Source organism: Rissa tridactyla, chromosome 2 (assembly GCF_028500815.1).
Source record: "Rissa tridactyla isolate bRisTri1 chromosome 2, bRisTri1.patW.cur.20221130, whole genome shotgun sequence".
NCBI lineage: Eukaryota > Metazoa > Chordata > Aves > Charadriiformes > Laridae > Rissa > Rissa tridactyla.
The window spans coordinates 35,348,106-35,368,017 of NC_071467.1; the positions used below are offsets into that span (position 1 = coordinate 35,348,106).

Here is a 19,912-nt window from a genome sequence, read left to right on the forward strand (position 1 = left end):
GTTTTTGCCCCGTCCAAACTTCACTATGACTGATTAACACACCCCTTCCCTTCCCAGGTGTAGATAAAGCTTCCTTCATAAGGCCATCCCCGTTGTTTTCAGCATCCTGATAGGATCAGTGCAGGGCAACACAAAATGCCCTCCCTTTCCAATTGACCAAGCTCTCTCTGTCTCACATTTAATTTCTTTGCAAGTCGGATGGCACAGATGGGAAGATTTCTGGACAGAAGCCGTAGCTGGCCATGATAGTACATTTTCAGAGGATGCAGAGATGGTAACTAGCGAGGTGCAGAGTGTGCATTCTGTTAACTGCACTCAGCTGCTGAGAGGAGACTCGTTAAGCCAGAATTACGTGTGGGGTTTCAGTTTGTCCTTAACTTTTAATCCTTTAATTGCCAATTTTAAAATAATAGGTTTATTTTTTCATATCGGATAATGCAATTTAATGTCTATATGTTTACATTCCTCCAAGTGGGAACAGAACGTAGCCCAAGATACACTAGTTATTTCAATTTAAGTTAATTTGGATGGTGAGAATCTCTCTGTGAGCTTTCTTGGGCCTTTTTCCTCGGTGGACTTTTAATTAATTAATTCCTATGAAGTCCTAGGCCTGAGATGATTTTGTTAGTAACATTTTTATTAGCATTATATTACCAGTATAAATATATGATAGAATTAAATGAGTGAGGTACTTCATTTTCTCATTTGCTTAGTCTCTAAGCTGGCAAGCGACGTGATTTTTTTTGACATGAGTTTCTTATGTAGAAAGAAAATGATATTGTAGTCAGATATGCAACACTGTTTATGTTCTTTTACTGTAATGGGTATTTGGACGGCATTCTCAGTAACCACTCTGCATGCTTGTAAAGATTAGTGAGTAATACAGTTCATGGGAAATTTTATGAGCTGAAGTAGATAAGAGTTTGAGATGTTTGTCTTCTGGATGTCTGCTTTAACCTCTAAGTATACAGCGTACATCGCAGCTTCATTGTGTTTTCCCTTTTAGTCTTATGGTACTTGTTTTTATGTCACAGAAAAGAACATTTTCTTTTTTCTTGTATTTATCTTTTCCTCCCCCTCACCCCCATCTCCATTTCAGCATTGTCCACTTGACATTTTCCAATGTCTTAAATTCTGGAGGCAGTATTCTTGTTATGTTCATATATTATTTATGCTATTTTTGCAGTCAAGAATAAGTTGTTGTGTTGGCCATTTTCATTACTTAGATGAAAATACTTCTTCAGTGGCACATAACATTTTGTTCTGTGCACTCTTCTTGATTTTGATTGTTGTTTTTCACTTGTTTTTTCTACCTTAGTCTCCAATGTACAGTACTTTGGAAGGTTTATCTCACAATCCCTTTTTTCCTAGTTTTTTTCCTTTTACTTCTTTTTAGCCTTTTTCTTTTTTTCCTCTCATATCTCTTGCACTAGTTTTTCTTTGTTTTGAAAAAAGGTATTCGAGCTGGTTTTGAGACCCTTCTGGGACTTTGAAAAGTACTTCTAGAATTTTAAGCTTTAGACTGAAGGAGCGCACAATAAAAGTGGAAGCAGAGATCTGAACTCACTGTGCATGGAAGCATCTCTCTAACTAGTGCTACATAGCTGGCTCAATACCTTCGCTGTATTACTTGTTAGCTTAATCCCTGACTGTTCAAGTATTTAACTTACAACGTCTGTAGCTTTCTGTTGGTTTCTTCTGATTACTTTTAGATGAGCAACTGTTTTCTGGTTGTTGATGTACTTATTTACTGCATATGGTAAACAAAGTAGTGGTATGTGCAGAGAGTAAATGTTGAAATATTTATTTTAGTCAAATGTCTGTATTGAGCAACTTGGAATTCAGAGATACAGTGGTGTGGCAATATTATCGTCTTGTCATCACAAATTCTCCTGGGAAGATTCCACATTAGATAATGTTACGTTAAACTTAATCCCCCTCCCTTTTGTTTTTTACTCAGGAATGTTTCGATACTGTGATCGTGAAAACAAGAGTCATTTTTTTTGATTAAGTTAGTCGTACTGCATGAAGGATCTTCATAGTCTCTAGCCCAGGAAAAAAAGGAAAAAAAAATAGGAAAGAAAAGGGGATCACCACTAACTTCATGAAATATTCACAGACTTGGCACAAAGTTTAAAAGAAAGTATAAATAAAGACATGGAAATGAAAAAGGATAAAACTCAACACGAAGTTACTGTATACTAAAGGTAGATTTTGTCTGACTAATGTGTTAACCTTGCAAGTTATGTGTTAACTCATGTTTTAGGTAAAGAGAGTGAAGTAAATCTTATATTTGTGGGATTCTGTTAAGCATTTTATAGCACTGTATAAGGATACTGTTTTCATTAAATTGAAGGAGATGGGGATTTGTACAAGAAATGCAAGGTGGGAAAGGAGAAGATAAATAATCAGCAAAATTAAAAGTCAAACTTGGAGGAAGATTATTAAGTGCAGTTCTTCCAGTTTTAGAATCAGCCTTTCTAATTATTTTTGTTAAAGGTGTTTGCGCAAAAAGTAGGAAAATGTTCATGGGATGTAGAAGGCGTCATCACTGCATGGGAAGATCAAGATATGCCAGGAAGTGTTGGATGATCACGAGGACTGGCACGTTAGAAATGGGATGAGACTAGACTTCCCAGTATAAAATGTAAGATTAACACCATAGGCACTAGTAGTACTAACTCTGTTGTCACGTGAGGGTTATTCAGTTGGAAATCACAGAACAGGAGTGTTATTTAACATTACTAATTTTTTGCAAGATAAACTAAGAAACAACTGATGTGAATGAACCAGAGGAGAGGCAAATGTGATTTTTAAGATGTGTTGAGCAAGACATTTCGGGTAAAGATATGTAAATATTGCTGTTATGTGGAACACTGTTACCCTTTCTAATGGTATATTGTCTACCATTCCTGACTTTTATATTTTAGAACAGGAGCAAGTATAAGGAAGGGCTGTGAAGGATTATCAGGGTAGTGGGTAGCCTTTTATACAGAAGACTTCTAAAATACCTTGACTTGGTCCCTTGCAAAACAAAGGCTGACAGGGAATGGGGAACCTCGCCTTGGAGGGTAAACGTAACAAAAAAGTAAATGAGCTATATAAGTTAAAAGACTATTGACACAAAACAAAATGTAAAAGTATAGCCAAGCTGAACATTAGGAGATTCCTAAGTATGAACTCAGCTTCTAGATCATCCTCCCAGCAGAAGCACTGAAAGCAACTCTTATTTGTTTTCTAATAAGACCTTAACAGATAAAGAGGACTTCATTATGCGGTTGCCTGCTATTCATGGATCTTAACTTTTTAATGCAGGATTTGCTTAGATTCTTACATTTGAAATAGAGAAGGTTTGGGGTTTCTATGTCTTAAAAGGGGAAGGATCTTTGTTATGTTTTCTCATTATTTTAAAAAAAAATTAACAGTTGCTTTTGAATCTCTTTCTGTTAATATGTTTCCATCACATGGTTGTTCTTTACAATTCTTACATGGTCAATGAAACATTATTTTACTTAGGGGGTTTCTACAACTAGGTCAAAAATGGTTTCATGAAGTGATAATAGCAAATATTATATAGAGAAAAAATATTGAATAATCCAGAATTAATTAAATTAATTTTAATGTTTTAAAGATTTGTATTATAGTTTAAAACCATTTTTTGAATGAAGGATAATCTGGGGCAAGTATACATGACTATTTTTAAAACTTGTCTGTGTAGCTAAGAGGAGGTCAACATTAGGAAAAGGGAAAATAGTCATTGGCTATATAAATAAATCAGCTGAATAGAAATTTCATAAAATTATCTTTCCATCTAATAAGGTATTTAGCTAAAAGTGATACATTGTGCCTTGCCTTGCTCACTTTACATTATGAATGTTTTTGGAGGATGTGGAGGTAACCTAGAAGAGGACAGCCAGACTGATTCTGGGATAATGGGCTGTGGTTCTCAAAAGGAATACTTGGAAAAGAGAGCCTCTTTGTTCCCAGGTGTTGTTGTGGACCTGCTGAAAGATCCAGAAGGTGGACTGTATGAAGACAAAAGTGGCTATACGGGATGTTTCATTCTTCAAAACATAGAACTCGCATCTGTAAGAAATGCACGTGGCTAATGGACTGCTTAGAAAAATAGGGCATGGCCAGGGAACAGCTGCACCGAGCAACTTGCTCCCCTAGAGAAATTTCAAATGTTACGGAGAAAAAGTTGCTCACAGTGAATGCTGTTTCCTACTCCCCTGCACAATCTGTGGCTCTCTATCTGTCTCCTCGCAAAGCTCACAAAATTTTCCTGATTAAGCAGTGTCAGCAGGGCTGCCAGCTTGATTGAGCTGGTATGGAGAAGGAGCCGGAGGGAAAACGTGCAGAGAATGACCCTTTCAGCACACAGCTGGCATCTGAAGGATGACTTGCCTGTACCATGTTGCGTCTCGTATTTTAGTGGCCCTCGTCTTGGCCAAAATAATCCCTGTTCCTCTTCACTTTGCAATATGAAATGGGAATAGGGTAATACCTCCTACAACACTTGTGTAGTGGGGAAGTAGTTGGGTTTATTTGTTCTTTTTTACATAGGTGAAGAATACATTGGCCATTAGAATTTAGACAAAACCTCACTGGAGTTTTTAACAGCGCAAAGGAGGCTAAATCTAAATAAACTTCCTGGTTTCCTTGAGCTGCAGCTTGCACTTGTTTTGTTCCCCCCCTTCTAAGAATAAAGTGACAATATTTATCAGAAACATTTATGCCATTGAGGAATCCAGAGAAATGCAGGAAATGCAATTTGAACACATAACGTATGTACTAATACTTTATTTGTCTTTGTGTGTGTGGATTTGATGGCCAAAAGGAAGAGGCCCCAAGGGCTCCTTAGTATGCAATTAATATTTTGGCTAGAAAAGCAGCAGATTGTTTCAGTATGCTTACATGTTATGACATCATATTCCAGTAAAATTATAATGAACAGAATTTTTGTTTGTCTCTGTGGCAAACCAAAATGAGTTTTCTAATTGTCAACAGACCTTGGTGATTTATTTAATTACAGTGGCGCCCGCTCACACCAACTTAGTTAAGGTCTGTCAGCATTTCTGTTATGAACCCCTATTTTTAGGGGTTTATAACTAGTTGTAAATATTTGCTCATTGCTGAAACTTGGCATTCAAGGTCACAGTCATAGAGCAAATATCCTTTTTCAGGTTGACTATTCTAAAGTGATACCAATGGCATTAGCTAAAAAGTAGATTTCTGATGCTATGAAACTTAGAGGTAGTAAAGAGAACCTGCTTTCCAGACCTCTTATTTGAGGGATCTTCTTAAAAATCTCAAATGTCCAGATGAGACAGATGAAAATTAACTTGTTTTAATAGGTTATATGTGACTAGTTGTTAAAGTATTATCCTTTATCATGTTTTTTTCCCTTCCAATTGAATGTATCATTTCACATGTCCTTTTGTTGTCTTCTGGTCTTGTAATCTTCTGTCATTTGTCTGTTTGTCAGCTTACGTTTGGAGGAGTGTTCTACTATCACCTGGGAATCTTTTTTACATAAGAATTTTCTCCAAAGGAAAATCCTAACCTTTGTAGGTGCCATGTAGAGTGCAGGGAGATGCATATTCTTTAAATGTAGGTAGTTTTAAAACTTTCAGAAACCTAGTGAGTCCGTACATGAAGCGTTGTTGCAAATCCTGACTGTTTCAATTCTGTGGCTGAACAGCACCACAGAGGGCTAAGGAGTATATATTTAGGTGTTCTTGTGGTGGAAAATATTGTGCTGATATGTTATTGTATAATAATCAGCAAGTGTTCCCAAGATTTATAATGTTCTCAGTCTTTTTTAGTAACTCAGATGTAATATATTGGGAAGCTTTGTTAGAGATCAGTGGCAGGTATGGTATTTTATCTTTGCATTGGGTTGTTCCTTACATGAGTGTGCATCTTCAGGATGCAGAATCATTCCATATTAAAACTCAGTTTAATCATTGCACTGTACTTCCAGATTGTAATATTATGGTTAGTTTTAAGGCTTTTGTTAATATAGTCTCTGTCCTCACCACTGAAAAGAGGAGGGTGTTTTGATTCTATTTGACACTCTCCATGTTATAGGGAAGCCAATATGGTCACAGATTTAGTCCATTTTTTGAGGATTTCAGGTGCTCCTTTGCACTTTTCTGGCAACATTCATACTATCAGTGCTCTGTTAACTCTGCTTGAGGCCAAGCAGAGCAAGAAAAATTTAATCAAAACCATGTAAAAGCCTAATCATTCTGCAAATGCCAAAGAGCTGCACGAGGCTCTAGAGCCACAGGCTGAATATCATTTTTCCATATTATCACATAAATAGCTCCCTAAACACTCTTTAAGAGAAGAGGTGGGGAGGGGTGAGGGAAAAGAGAGGGCCTGTTGTGGGATCTGAGTTTATAAAGCAGATTAAGGTTCATGTGCTTTCCTCCTTTGCATGTACTGGAGAGAAAGGTAGGTCCAGTAACTCAACAAGAAACGGGAACTTCTGATGGATGTTGTGTTTTCCCTAAATCTAGGTAGTTGCTAACAGCACTACCACATTTCTTTTTATTTAAAGAGGATTGTGAAGTACTCAGGTGGGATGTGCTATCAAGGCGCTTACTGCTTTTGCATGGCAGAGTTTATTCTGTGCTAAGCTGCAGCTATCAGAGGCAGCCAACAGATGCACCTGTTTCCAGACTCTAGTTCTAGATCTTCTGAGAACTTCTTCTGGGATGGTGGGAGGATTCCTGAGAACTCTTTGAGAAACTTGAGGGTGCCTGTTGCTGCAGGGAAAGGGTAGCTACAGGAGGCTGTGGCTTCTAGCAATCTCTGGCAGCTGTCAGCAAGCTCTGTCAGCCACTCCTGATCAAACGCTGCATTGAACTTTTCTTCCAGCTCTCTCCTGATTAGAGAGAGTCAAGCACCCATTCAGCAGGTACTAGGGAGAAGCCCATGGAAGTGCAGGGCCTAGAGCACTGCTTCCAGAGAGAGGCAGCAGATGCAGCAGTATGTGCAGCAATTCACACAGAAGGGAGCCAGAAACTCGCTGAGGACAATGTGTAAGTGCTCAGCAATGATGGTGATACACCACACGGCACAGTTCCTGGCACTATCTGGAGCAACTATCCCTGGTACATCAGAGACCTCGAGTCAGATCTAGTCCCAGAGGGAGGATGCAGCTCTCCAGAACTTCAGCTGCAGGGAGGGCTGGAAGCTGGGATGGGGAGACAGTGGTCTTGTCTGCAGGAAGTGTGCACTGTCAGAGGGTCTGTATTACCAAGTAAAGGAGATGCAGGAAGATGTCAGCAAACTGTGCTGATATCACTAGAGCTGATGAGTAAGAGATCAACTGGATCTTCCCTGAGACCCTGCAGGTACAAGAACCTGAATCCCCAACTATACCAAAGGAGGAGCAGGGAAAGTTAGTGCTTATTGGCCTGGGATACGAGGAGTCCTGTAATGGAGAAGGCTGGAAGCTTGTAACTTTTGGTACCAGGAGGAAGGCTTCTGTTCCACCTGCAGATCTGCACCTACAATTTCAGTGCCATGGCATAGATGAGGGCCTAGGAGCTCTCAAAGCACCCGAGTCCTGTAGCAGTACCAGAAGGAAGGAGCAAGTGATAACAGTGGGCAACTTCTTACTGCAGGGAATGGAGACCACCATCTGTGAACATGACCTGCTGTGCAGGGAGGTTTGCTTCTTGACAAGAGCTTGTATTGGGACATTCTGGATGAACTGCCAAGGACTGTCTGTTCCTCAGACTCTTACCTACTGCTGCTTTTCATTGTGGGCACCAATGATACTGTAAGGGGACACATGGAGCATAACAAACATGGCTACATGACTACAGAGATTTGATTTTTACAACTGTGGCACCCTCTTTGAGGATCAGTGCTTGGAAGAGACAGGATCCACCTGACTAAGTAGGGCAAGCATCTTTATCAACAGGTTGGCCAAGCTGGTCAAGAGAGCTTTGAAGTGATGTAGAGTAGAGTTGACCTATAACAAAGTGAGGAGGTGATGGGCCAAGTTAGTAATCAAAGACTTGATGTTGATAAGAGAGGCCCTAAAACCAACAAAACGGGGCTGAAGGAGTCCCACCCCAAGTGTTTGCACACAAGTAAGGAAAAGCCTACAGGACAGGGAGAAGTCCTTATACCTGTTCTGGGAAATCAGTACACTTGGGTTCCTCTCTAAAGAGACAGTAACACACTTAGGACAGAGAATAGAGAGGAGGAGTGAGAGGTCTGTGTGCAGCTGCTGCAGGGCTACAACCTCAGTGGAGTCACAGAGATATGGTGGTATAGCTCACACAAAGGGAGTGCTGTAATCAATGCATACAGGGTGTTTAGGAAGGACAGGCCAGAATGTCAAGGACAGAGCGTTGTCCTTTATGTGAGAGAGAGGTGGGAATGCATGGAGCTCTGCCTGGGAATGAATGATGAGACAGCTGATAGTTTATGGGTCAGGTCTGGAGGGCATACCAATGCAGGCAATGTTGCGGTGGGTGTCTACTACAGATTGAATGATCCAAGAAGTAGATGAGGTCTTTATCAGGTGACTGGAAGAATGTTCATGGCCACAGGCCATGGTCCTCATGGGAGACTTTATGGATGTCTTGGAGGGACATCAGAGCAAGGCACAAGCAATCCAGGAGGTTTCTGGAGTGCATCAATGACAACTTTCTGACATAGGCAATGGAGGAATCGGCGAACAGGGGCACTCCTTCTGGAGCTCACACTTTCAAACAAGAACTGGTCAGGGATGTGAAGGTTGGGGTCAGTGCAGTGACCACGAGATAGTGACAGGATCTTGACAGGAGCAAACAAGGGAAATATCACAGATCACAAACTAGACTTCAGGATAGCAGGCTTGGATCTCTTCAGAGACCTGCGTGGAAGAATCCCAGGGGATACAGTCCTGAAGAGAGGAGGAGTCCAGGAGAGCTTGTCAAGTTCACCTCCTCTAAGCTCAAGAACTGTTTAATTGCCCGTTCTGACATGCAGGTAGTCAAGCAAAGGCAGCAGGAAGCCTGCATGGATGAACAAGGAACTTCTGACTAAATTCAAACAGGGTTTGTGACCCAGGTGAGGTGACGCAGGATGAATATAGAGATACCGTACAAGTGTGCAGTTATGGGGTTAGGAAAGCTGAAGTCCATCTGGAGTTGAATCTGGAAAGGGATGTGAAGGGCAACAAGATGGGCTTCTACAGCAGCAAAAGGAATACTGTTGAGTGGGGCAGGGGACCTGATGACAAAGGGCATGGAAAAGATGGAGGTGCTCAAAATGCCTTCATCTCAGTCTTTACCCATAAGATTGGCCTTCAGGAGCCCCAGGGCCCTGAGATTAGCAGGAAAGCCTGGAGAAGGTAAGACTTACCCTCGATAGAGGAGGATAAGGTTGGGAACATTTAAACAGATTGGACAGGTCCATGAGGCCTCATGGGATGCACCCATGAGTGCTGAGGGAGCTGAGTGATGTAATAGTGGTGCCACTCTTGCTTATCTTTGAACGATAGCTGTGATTGGGGAGGTTTCTGAGGATCGGAAGAAATCAAATTTCACCCCTATTTTCGTGAAGGGCAAGAAGAAGGATCTGGGAAAATAATAAGTCAGTCAGCCTTACTTCAGTTCCTGAAAAGAATGACAAGGGAAATCATCTTGAAAACCATTTCTGAGCATATTAAGAATGACAGGTGTCTGTAAGTAGTCAGGTTGGATTTAAGAAGGTAATATTGTTCCTGACCAATCTGATAGCCTTATACAGTGAGATGACTAGCTTGGTGGATGAGAAGAGACGAGCGGATGTTATTTATCTTGACTTTGTCAAGGCTTCAGACACTCTCTCTTATAACATCCTCATTGACAAACTGGTGAAGTATGGCCTAAATAAATGGACCATGAGGCAGATTGAAAACTGGCTGAACTGCCAGGCTCTAAGGATTGTGATCATTGGCACAAAGTCCAGCTGGAGGCCATTTACTAGTGGTGTAAGCCAGTGGTCAATACTGGGGCCAGTACTGTTTAATATCTCCATTAATGATCTGAATGATGTGGCAGAGTCTACCCTCAGCAAGTTTGCAGATGATACAAACCTGGGAGGAGTGGCCGATGCACCAGAGGGTTCCTCTGCCATCCAGAGGGACCTCAACAGTCAGGGGAAGGGGGCGGACAATAACTTCATGAAGTTCAACAGAGGGAAATGCAGACCCCTGCACCTGGGCTGGAATAACCCCATACATCACTACACATTGGAGGCCAACTGGCTGGGAAGCAGCTTTGCAGAAAAGGACCTAGGGGTCTTGGTGGACAAGTTAAACGTGAGCTGGTAATGTGCCCTTGCACGTGTTGTGGCCAACAGCAACCTGGGCTGTGTTTAGAAGAATGTTGTCAACAGGTTGAGCGAGGTCATCCTTCCCCTCTAATCAGCCCTGGTGAGAGGTTACATCTGGAGTGCTGGGTCCACTTTTGGACTCCCCAGCACAAATTCAGTGATGAGCCAATAAGTTGATTAAGGGACTGGAGCATCTCTCATCTGAGGAGAAAGTGAGAGAGCTGGGACTGGATAGCCAGGAGAAGAGAAGGCTCAGGGGGATCTTAACAACGTATATAAAATACGTAAAGGGGATGAGTAAAGAAGATGGAGCCAGGCTCTTTCTAGTGGTATCCAGTGAAAAAGAAGCAGAAACTGAAATACAAGAAATTCCATTTAATTGTAAGAAAGGAAGGGACTTTTTGGCTGTGCAGGTGGTCAAACACCAGAGCAGATTGCCTGACAGGTTGTTGAATCAACCAGCCTTGGAGGTACTCAAAACCCAACGGAAAGTGGCCTTGAGCACTCTGCTCTAACTGACCTGCTTTGAGCAGGGGGGTTGGACTCGGGGATCTCCAGAGTTCACTTCCCACCTCAACTGTTCTGTATTTCTGTGGTAAACTAAGGAAGGACTTTCTGCGGAATCACATTAGTGGTGTAGAGAAGCCAGGGACAGACAGCTCTAAGGCAGCTGTGGTAGAAGTGGCGTTGATGGTGACTATTCTGATGAAGCTTTTAATTATTTTTCCCTTGGTTTTAAATAAGTGTAATATTTTTCACTTTGGAAATTTAGTTTGACCTATGTTTGGTGTCAAAGGCCTGTTCCTGATTCTTAGATTTAAATTCTTTCAAGGTATTATTTACATCTATTGGCCTGCATATTTGCTAAATTTATTTTTTAATATTCCCTAAAGCAATATTGCAAACCAAATAAAACTAATAAATGAAAGGAAAATGTTGATATAGGAAGCATTTTATGTAAACTCATTAAGTGAAGGGAAAGGGTGAAATTCTGCCTTTCACTTTAAAAGCTACCATTGTTTTTGAGGTAAATCTCAGTCTGAAGCCACTGTACTTTTTTATTGTAGATGTTGTCACATTGGTAATGTCTTCGTGTTGTGTTTGTACCTTTTAGAAGCAGAGGGAGGCAGAAGGTGAATGTTGTGTCAGAAGCAAGGAAGGACATGGTGGAGTGGAATAGAAATTAACATTCTTGAACTATCTCTTTCTTTGGTTTGACAGCTGATTTGTTAACAAATAGCACCATGGTGTTTGAGTTTCATTCTGCATGTGGGAGCTTTGCCATGTTCTTCCAGAAAGAGTGGTCAAATTCTGGAACAGGTTACCCAGAGGTGTTGCAGAATCTTCATCCTTGGAGATATCCACAATACCCTGGACAATGCCTGAACAAGACAGTGTAACTTCAGAGTTTGACCTTGCTTTGAGTGCTATGTTGGACCAGATAACCTCCAGGAGCGTTTCCAACCTGAGTTATTCTATAATTTTATGAAAATGTTACATAAACAAATGCATTTCCAGGCCTTAATAATTCCCTATAACTGTGTTAAATTGTAAACAGGAAAGCAAAGTAAATACCCACTTTTTGCATGTCGTAAAGGCAACTTAGCTCACCCCTCCAAGGCCCTATAGCCAGAGGCTTGTTCGAGCCAGTGTTATGGTTTTGCTCTTTCCATATAAATATATTTTTAGAATTAGGCACAAAGTTCAGGGACACTGAGACTGGAGTGCTTATTCACACTTGTTTGGGTTTGAAGTGTGCTGCTATCTGAGAAAAATTTTATTTTGTTTTATGATCGAAACTAATTACAATTATTAATGAAAAGTCAGAAAGTCTTCATACAAAAAAATCACCATCCATGTCAACAGATGAAAATGGAGAGAGCATGCTTTTATAAGGATCCTGTAAGAGGAAGAGGGAAAATGTAGTACTTTGCTGTGCTTTTGAGTGATTCTAGCTTTGTTGCAATGGACCTAGCTTTTGGCCATGTTTTTGGAATCCTGGGCTTTTTGACATTGCCATAAAATGTCACGTTCTTTGTCAGAATTTGTTATTTGTCAGAAATGAGAAACCATTTCTGATAGGTACAGATTTTTCCAAGGACTAAATCTCCAGTTTGTTAGAAAAGCCTTTGAGGGAGGAGCAGAGGCAGACTAGACCACAGAGCGAAAAGTATGAAGCAAATTCCCTCACCTATGTAGAATATAATTAGAAGACTTTTTGGAAGTGTTCTCCTAAAAGATTATAATTTTAACAGTGATTGTAACTAATTATCTGTGCTGAATTGCTTTTTCTGAGTCTGGGGAGGGTGGGGGTGGAATACTTATTTTCTGTAGAAATTGCTTCTGTGGAGAAGCTCTTATGTTTGTAGTTGTCCCAGTGTTGTGACAGGACCTTCCAAACCCAAGAGTGGCATTACATCTTTTTCTTCATTCACTGCTAGCAGTAGACAGGTTTCAGGGTAGGGAGTATGGGTTGGGTTAGCTTTTTTTATTGCTGAAAATAGAGATGTGGAGCTTGATGATATGAATAAAGATACTGCTTTCTTTGAGGAATAACAACTGTGCCGCTTCATAGGAAAAATAACTGTGCCGCTTCATAGGAAAAATGTTGAATTTTTTGCTTTATCTTTCAGTATCTTTCAGACATATTCAGAAAAACAAACCCTGCCATTATATTTGGAAATTTTTCTGTAGGAAGGAAAAAAAAAAGGAAAACAATGTGGTGGTGATTGCTGCTTTTCTTTCAGTGTCTGGAAAATGTTTGGCTATTACAGGAGGAGAGCTTCTCCCTACCCTCTGTTACACTTTGGAAGAGCACTCCTTCTTATCCTCTACAACAATTTCAATACTTGAGCTTTAAAAAGAGGCTAGAAGTACATTGTCCGGGTCCCTCACTCTCTGCCATCTGACTTTTTCTTGTCCCCAAGAGCTGAGCTATACTGGCAGGTTTCAGATGAGAGACCTCACAATCCTTCTTCCTCCATGCCACTTTCCTGTGGGACGGGAATTGTCTCCTAGGCATGGCTTCCGCTGGAGCTTTCGGTTCTCCTTAGGTGTAATCTTCTCAAGACTCAAACCAAGCAGAGAGCAGAGCTGGGCTGTTGGGCTGCAGTAGTCCTCATTGCAGAGCCCTACAAACGTGGATGAAGAGCTGGTTTGCAGGTAGGAGCTGCTCTCAGAATTACTGACGGCCTCGCTGAAGAACAGTCCATGTATTTGAGCGTTAGGTCTTACTCTGTGAGAAAAGATAATGTTTTATCCCTGTCTGCTCCTCTATATCACATAAAATTGATGTTTAAAATTTGTAACTTGCAGTCTTGTTTTCTTTTCATGACTTCTTTCCAGGTATCACTGCCCAGTGCCTAAAATTTTCTACGTCCAGTTAACTGTTGGCAACAGTGAGTTTTTTGGTGAAGGAAAGACTCGTCAAGCTGCTAGACATAATGCTGCAATGAAGGCCCTTCAAGCTCTTCAGAATGAGCCTATTCCAGAAAAGTTACCTCAGGTTTGTGTTTCAGAAAACTCTTCCTAATCTTCACGTTAAGATACCAAATTGAACAATTTAATTGCCAGTTTTTCAGTGTTTAATTTTTAGTGCTTTTTTCATATTAGCCTCAGTAACTGGAGAAGTAATGCTAACAAATTGTTAGTGTTATTTCTTTATAACAGCACACCTAACATGAAACTAGACTTAAATAACAAAAATAGGTAGGCATTTTGAAGATGGGATTGCCAGTAGTGATTAAGTAAAAAATAAAATCAAAACAAAATAAAATAAAATTTTTGACATTATACCAAAAGTGGAGAAAATGTCCATTTAATCAGTGGCTTCATGGAGGATGAGTTATTAATTTTAAATATGTGTTCTGCCATGAATGTGATCTTTACAGTTGAAATGACTTGTCCCCAGTGCACCTAAGAACGTGACGGGGCTCACTGACAGCTACTGATCACCTGTCTGATGGTTTTAGGCTTTTATGCACTTAGTACCTTTTTAAATAGCTAACTTTCTCACTGCTATGTTGGTAAGTGGTCTATATTGCTACTCAAAAATGAAAATGTTATGTCATATTTTAAGAAATACTTGTCAGAATTATTATTCTCAGAATAATCTTTGCAAATTGAAAGCACAAATTCAACTGGCCAAAATAAATGCATGAGGAGACAATCTTTTTATTTTGTATGCTTTCTCATGGTGCCCGTTGAACTCCTGTGCACTGTACAAAACATTACTAATAGTACCTTCAGGGTTGTGTGGTAGTTTTGAGCTGCTTTTTAAGAATGGCAATAATTTTCTGTATTAAAAAAAAAATCTTTGTTTTTTCTGCCTCACCCTGCATTTACGTCTTCCCTTTGATCCAAAGAGAGTTTGACTCACCCTTTTGTTTTGTTATATTATTTTTCTGGATCAGGAAATTCTCTTCAAAATCACTTACTATAATTAATATTTTCTTTTTTAAACAGGGAAACTATTAAAAAAGACTCTGTAAAGTCTTAGGAAGAATCCCTGTTTCCTTTCTCATGGTTACTTCCCTTTCTTTCTCTTTTGGTTTACCGTCAAGTGTATTTGTTGATTATTTGTTGATAAGGAATCCTTAGCATAAACCTGAGTCGGAATCTTATATTATTGAAATATATTTTTAGCTTAGCATATTCTTAGTTTTTGAAAATTATATGTTTAATATTATATTTTATAAAAGGAATCTTTGAATTCAAGGTACCCATTAATCAGCATGGAAATTAAACCACTAAGTGCATAGGATAATAAGTAGTAGACAGAAGTAAATAATATATATAAGTAACATAGATATGTACCTGGCTTATATATTGAGTTTTCTTAGCCCATGCTCATATGTAATTTACCTAGCAACAGTAATAAAATCTTTAATTAAAATTCTTGCCTAACTGGGTCTATTTAGTGTTTATTTACATCAGTGTCTCTTAGGATGTGCAGGCTTTTAGAAGATGTAGTCGTGGCAAACTGTGTTTCCTAAATTCTCGTAGCATACTGTAGTGTTGCCTTTCTCATGAGCTAATGAAGTAACTTCATTCTCCTCTTCACCACCATAAGGTTATATGTGTAAACTGAATCAAATCCACAGTTAGCTATAAGAAAAACAGACAAGACTTGTCAGGAGACGATACTGTAGATTAGATGAGTTTCTGTTGCAGCAGTTGAAGACCACTTGGGGTACTGTAGGATCTGTGGGTAGGAGCCTAAATCAAGTCCCCGGGAATACCTCTGTAGCTTGGTCATGCTGAGGGTAAAGGAAGCTGGTTGCGCGCTAGTTGTGAAGAAACTTCATGGATTAGAGTTGTAGGTGAATTGAGAAGGCTGGAGGTAACACTATGCTTAGGTCATGGTGGAGTACAGAGCTGCGTCATGTGGAGCTGAGTGTAGCTCTCCAGAGAACTGGAGTTCAGTTGAAGTAGAGTTTAAGGGCTTCATGGTGCCGAGGTTCAGGCTCCTCCCTGCTGCTGGTCATGTGAAGTGCACGCAGGGCTGCCAGGAAGCGGAGGGATGTGCCCTCACCGTGGGACATTGTCCAGCTCAGTAAAACCCTGCTTCCTTCAGCAGAACTGACCTGCTTGAGTCAGCCATGGGAGATGATTGATTCACCATTCCTCAAACATCGTGTGTGGATCAGAGCCAGTACACACTGGGGCCTGGCTGGCCTCAGTTATGTGACTGTAATTGAGCTTCTCTCTTCCCCAATCACCGCCGCTGTGCTTCCAAGGAGAGCAGAGAGGGGAGCAAGGACAAACCTTCTGGTACCTATCTATCCCTGCATCCCATTAGTAACTCAGTGAATTTCACTGGAATGGGATCCACGGAATATGGCACAGTAAATACATTAGTTTACCTTTTGGTTTTCATAATCCTGTTTCCTTAACGCAGGCATCTGTATACTCTTCTTTCATTTGGAGATAGCCTTTTTTTCCCTTTTTAAAAAAAAAACTAGTTAAGGATAAAATCTTTTCTCCGTGTTAAACTGCTAAAGACGAGTATTGCCATCTTAATACTTCCTTGCACAAACATGTAGAAGAGCGAAAGGTGAGCAGAGACAAGAAGCAGTCAGCAAACAGGGCAGGGTTACAGGTGAATGTGAACCTGCTCTCATAAAAGAGCTATTGTGTGCCTGCCAAAGCACCGCTGCTGTCTCATAGATGGGAGGCTAAGAAAAGCCTCACAATTAAAGTGTCAGTTGTGGAATGAGGATCAAATTTAAATACGAAGTACTTGAGACACTCCTGGACATATTTCATCTTCCTTAGGGAAGTCATATGACTAAAGCTTGAAACTTTATTACTCAGTACTAAGGTCCAAGCCTTAATGTCGATGATCCTCCTTATTCTCCCCTTGTGGTTGGGCTCTCTACTGTTTTTGGTGGAAAAATATGCAAGGACTTAAATTGTAAAGGGCAGAAGGGACAACTGGGGATTTTCTGGACCAATATGTTTGTATTAATCATGAAATTTTAAACAGTAGGTCCTGCTTTAGAGTCTACATATCTGGTTAAGTTAGCGTATAGCTGGAAAACCTAAACATTCATGACTTAAAGGCTTGGTGACAGTCCAGTGGGCTTTATATTATTTTATGTAATTTTGCCAGTGATTGATTATTCCCCATTTCAAAGATAATCTGCGAGGTATTTCTTCTAAATTCACTTAGCTTTGTTTTTGATCTAATTGGAATTTTCTTATCTTTGCTAAATGTAACAAACAGAACCAAAAATCTCTCCCCCATATACATTTACAGATTATGCTTAAGTAATTTTGAATCTTTTTATAGAATTGATTGTTTCCATAGTGTCTCAGTGTAAAGTTGTTTCTTCTGATCAGTAGGTCATCCTTGTGGCTTTTTTTTGTCAGCTTTTCAGATTATCAGTGCCCTTTATAAAGCACAAATTTCATTGAATACAATGCCGAGTAAGATTCTCACTAAGGTTTTTTGCAGAATAGTAGTACCCCACTCTTTATGTTTGATACTCTTTATATCCCCAAAATGCATTTTTACTTTTAAATATTGTCCTTTTAACTCTATTCAGTTGATCTTTCTCAGTGACCCTAATCAATGCCTTCCCCATCCTATAAATAATGACCTACACTCTTGATTTCAGTGTTACGTCACATCTCATTATATGAAATGAGCTAGAGGTCCTACGTAATTTCATTCTAACTACCCTTGTTACTGCTTTGCACTGCACCCCTTTTTTCAGCAGGCTCTATAAACTTTGTAAATTTTTAGTTTGTATTTAGCTCCAGATCAATGTCAGGGATGTAAATTGCTTTGTTGTAAATTTTGCAGCCATTTAATGAGAAAAAAATTGCTCCAAATCTCCATTCTGTAGACGACTGCTGGATTTTGGGTCCTGTGTTATTTTAGACATTGATATATTAAGAGTTAACAAATAAACAATTGATAAATTTCATTGTTAATATGAAGAACCTAGTGCTTTTGTAATGTTATTTTATAATTTGGTGTCTGCATTTTGTAGCTACGCTGGTGGCTGAAGATTTAGATCAGACTTTGTTATGTAAGATGGGAACTCTGCAGGAATCCACCTAATTCAGCCCAAGTCTCTTTGATGTTTACCTCCACTCATAAAAAATTAGGAGCCTGGCCAAGGTTACATGGTTGTTGAGAGATCCCAGTTTGAAACCTTCAGAGCTTTGCAGTTTGGAAGTAGCTGAAAGTGAAACCTCTGAGGACTAAGGAAGACGTGGCCTGGGGGACAAACGCCAAAAGGCAGCGGTTGCAGGAGGCAACTGATCCCCATGCTGGTGGTTGTCGGGTAAAAATAAGACTTACCTAAATGTAAAGCAAAGCTGAATTTTAGGCAGGATAATGTTTGCATGTGCCTTTTGTTGTTTTATCTCTTAGCCTCTCTGTTTGCTACGTTCCTATGGATAAATAAATAATGTTCTGTGTTGAGCAAGCTGTTCTCTGTCACTACCTTTTCACACTGGTCATAACTCCCAGAGGGAAGTCGACGGAGGGGCCATTAACCAGCTGGACCTGCTGAGGACACCTGTAACCTGGTGACCCAGTCAAAGTGTGAGGGGATTCAATGAATTTCTTCTGAGAAGTACAGTCTTCTGTGCTTTCTGAGAAGTGCAGAAGGCTTCTTTCTTGCTTGGAAGGTGTATCCACAGAGGGACTGAGGAACAGGCCAAAGGATCTGTTTGATCCTCATGTTTGACACAAGAAGCGTGTATTCGGATGATTATTATCCGTGTCATTAATAAGACTAAAATCAACAGAAGTTCTTTGGCCATCTGTCCTTAGTTTATAAGTTAATGTGTATGTGTTCCTTTATTATGAAGTGTAATTGCATTATATATGGCTTCACAGTCAGCGGGTGTCTGTTAATGGAGTGCTGAGGTGGATGTACAAACACTGATTTGCAGCATTACAGGAGAACTCAAGTCTTTCAGAAATCAGGGAGAAGCATATTGTATCTTTTTATCTTCTAAAAATTGTAATGTGATTCTGTATTCTTAATTTGCAGAATGGAGAAGCAGGAAAAGAATCAGAAGAAGATAAAGATGCAAACAAGTCTGAGATCAGTGTAGTGTTTGAAATTGCTTTGAAGCGCAATATACCTGTCAGTTTTGAGGTATGTGTTACATATTTATCTGTATGCTAAAAAGTATTAAAAAAGTGCCACTAAAACTCAACACAGTGAAAAATATTAATACATCATGAATATGACATTTAAATTAATGCAAATTATAAATAAAAAAAATGGTAGCATTTCAGAGTCTGAGACACTGAGTTTTTACTATTAAATTAGATGCTCTTTCTGAAGTATTAGAGACCTAATATTTGGTTGCAAACAAGTGGATGGCAGAAAGACAATTCAAGCATCTTCTCCATAGTGCCATGGGATTAGAAACAGTAGCCACGCTCAATCTGATTTGAAATAATCTTCAAAACAATAAGCCAAAGACTTTGCTTTAACTGTAGGCATTCATACACTACAAAAGTTCCCATCGAGAGACTTTGCATCCGATGTGCTGTTTTGAGGAAGTCATGGGTATCTTTTCATCTTCCACCCTATTTGATTCCTTATCTATCTCTACTTAAGCCTTCATGATGTTTTTTTCTCATTTCATATGATTTTATCTATGAACCTGCTCTGACACTTTTGTTTACCTTAAGTAATAAAGAATATTTGGAATAGTTCCAGTGCTATCAATGAACTATGGGGGAATGAGTGATAGTAACAGGAAAATTTTTTCTGATGAGAAAGCTCTTACAGAAACTGGTTGTAAAAATCTACTGTTATTGTGGTAGGAACCACCAGACTTTCAAGCTGGGTTTTTTTTTTCCTTTTATTATTTTTTTTAATGCAGGAAATGCTAATGTGAGTGGCTCTTTAAAGTTTTATTTTTGCTGCTTTATGTTTTACATTGAAACTGAGTATATATGAAGGACATGGGTAATGCCTATACTGGCGGTGGTTATTTTCTCCAGTGCTATTTCCTTTTGAGGTATAGGCACATATTTGTATGCCAAAAAACCAAAAATTATGCTGTGGCATGCCTTACAGTGTGCTGTATGCAGTTTACTGATGTG

General features: G+C 39.7%; 1 protein-coding gene across 7 annotated transcripts in view; it reads left to right on the top strand.

The window, feature by feature from the left end:
* Positions 1 to 19,912, top strand: part of STAU2 (staufen double-stranded RNA binding protein 2) — a 170,466-nt gene that overhangs the window by 42,065 nt on the left and 108,489 nt on the right. For all 7 annotated transcript variants that reach the window (XM_054190269.1, XM_054190272.1, XM_054190276.1 and 4 more), the window contains 2 exons: positions 13,675 to 13,834; positions 18,843 to 18,950. In XM_054190269.1, coding sequence (XP_054046244.1) covers positions 13,675 to 13,834; positions 18,843 to 18,950 — 268 coding nt within the window. The remainder of the gene's footprint in view (positions 1 to 13,674; positions 13,835 to 18,842; positions 18,951 to 19,912) is intronic.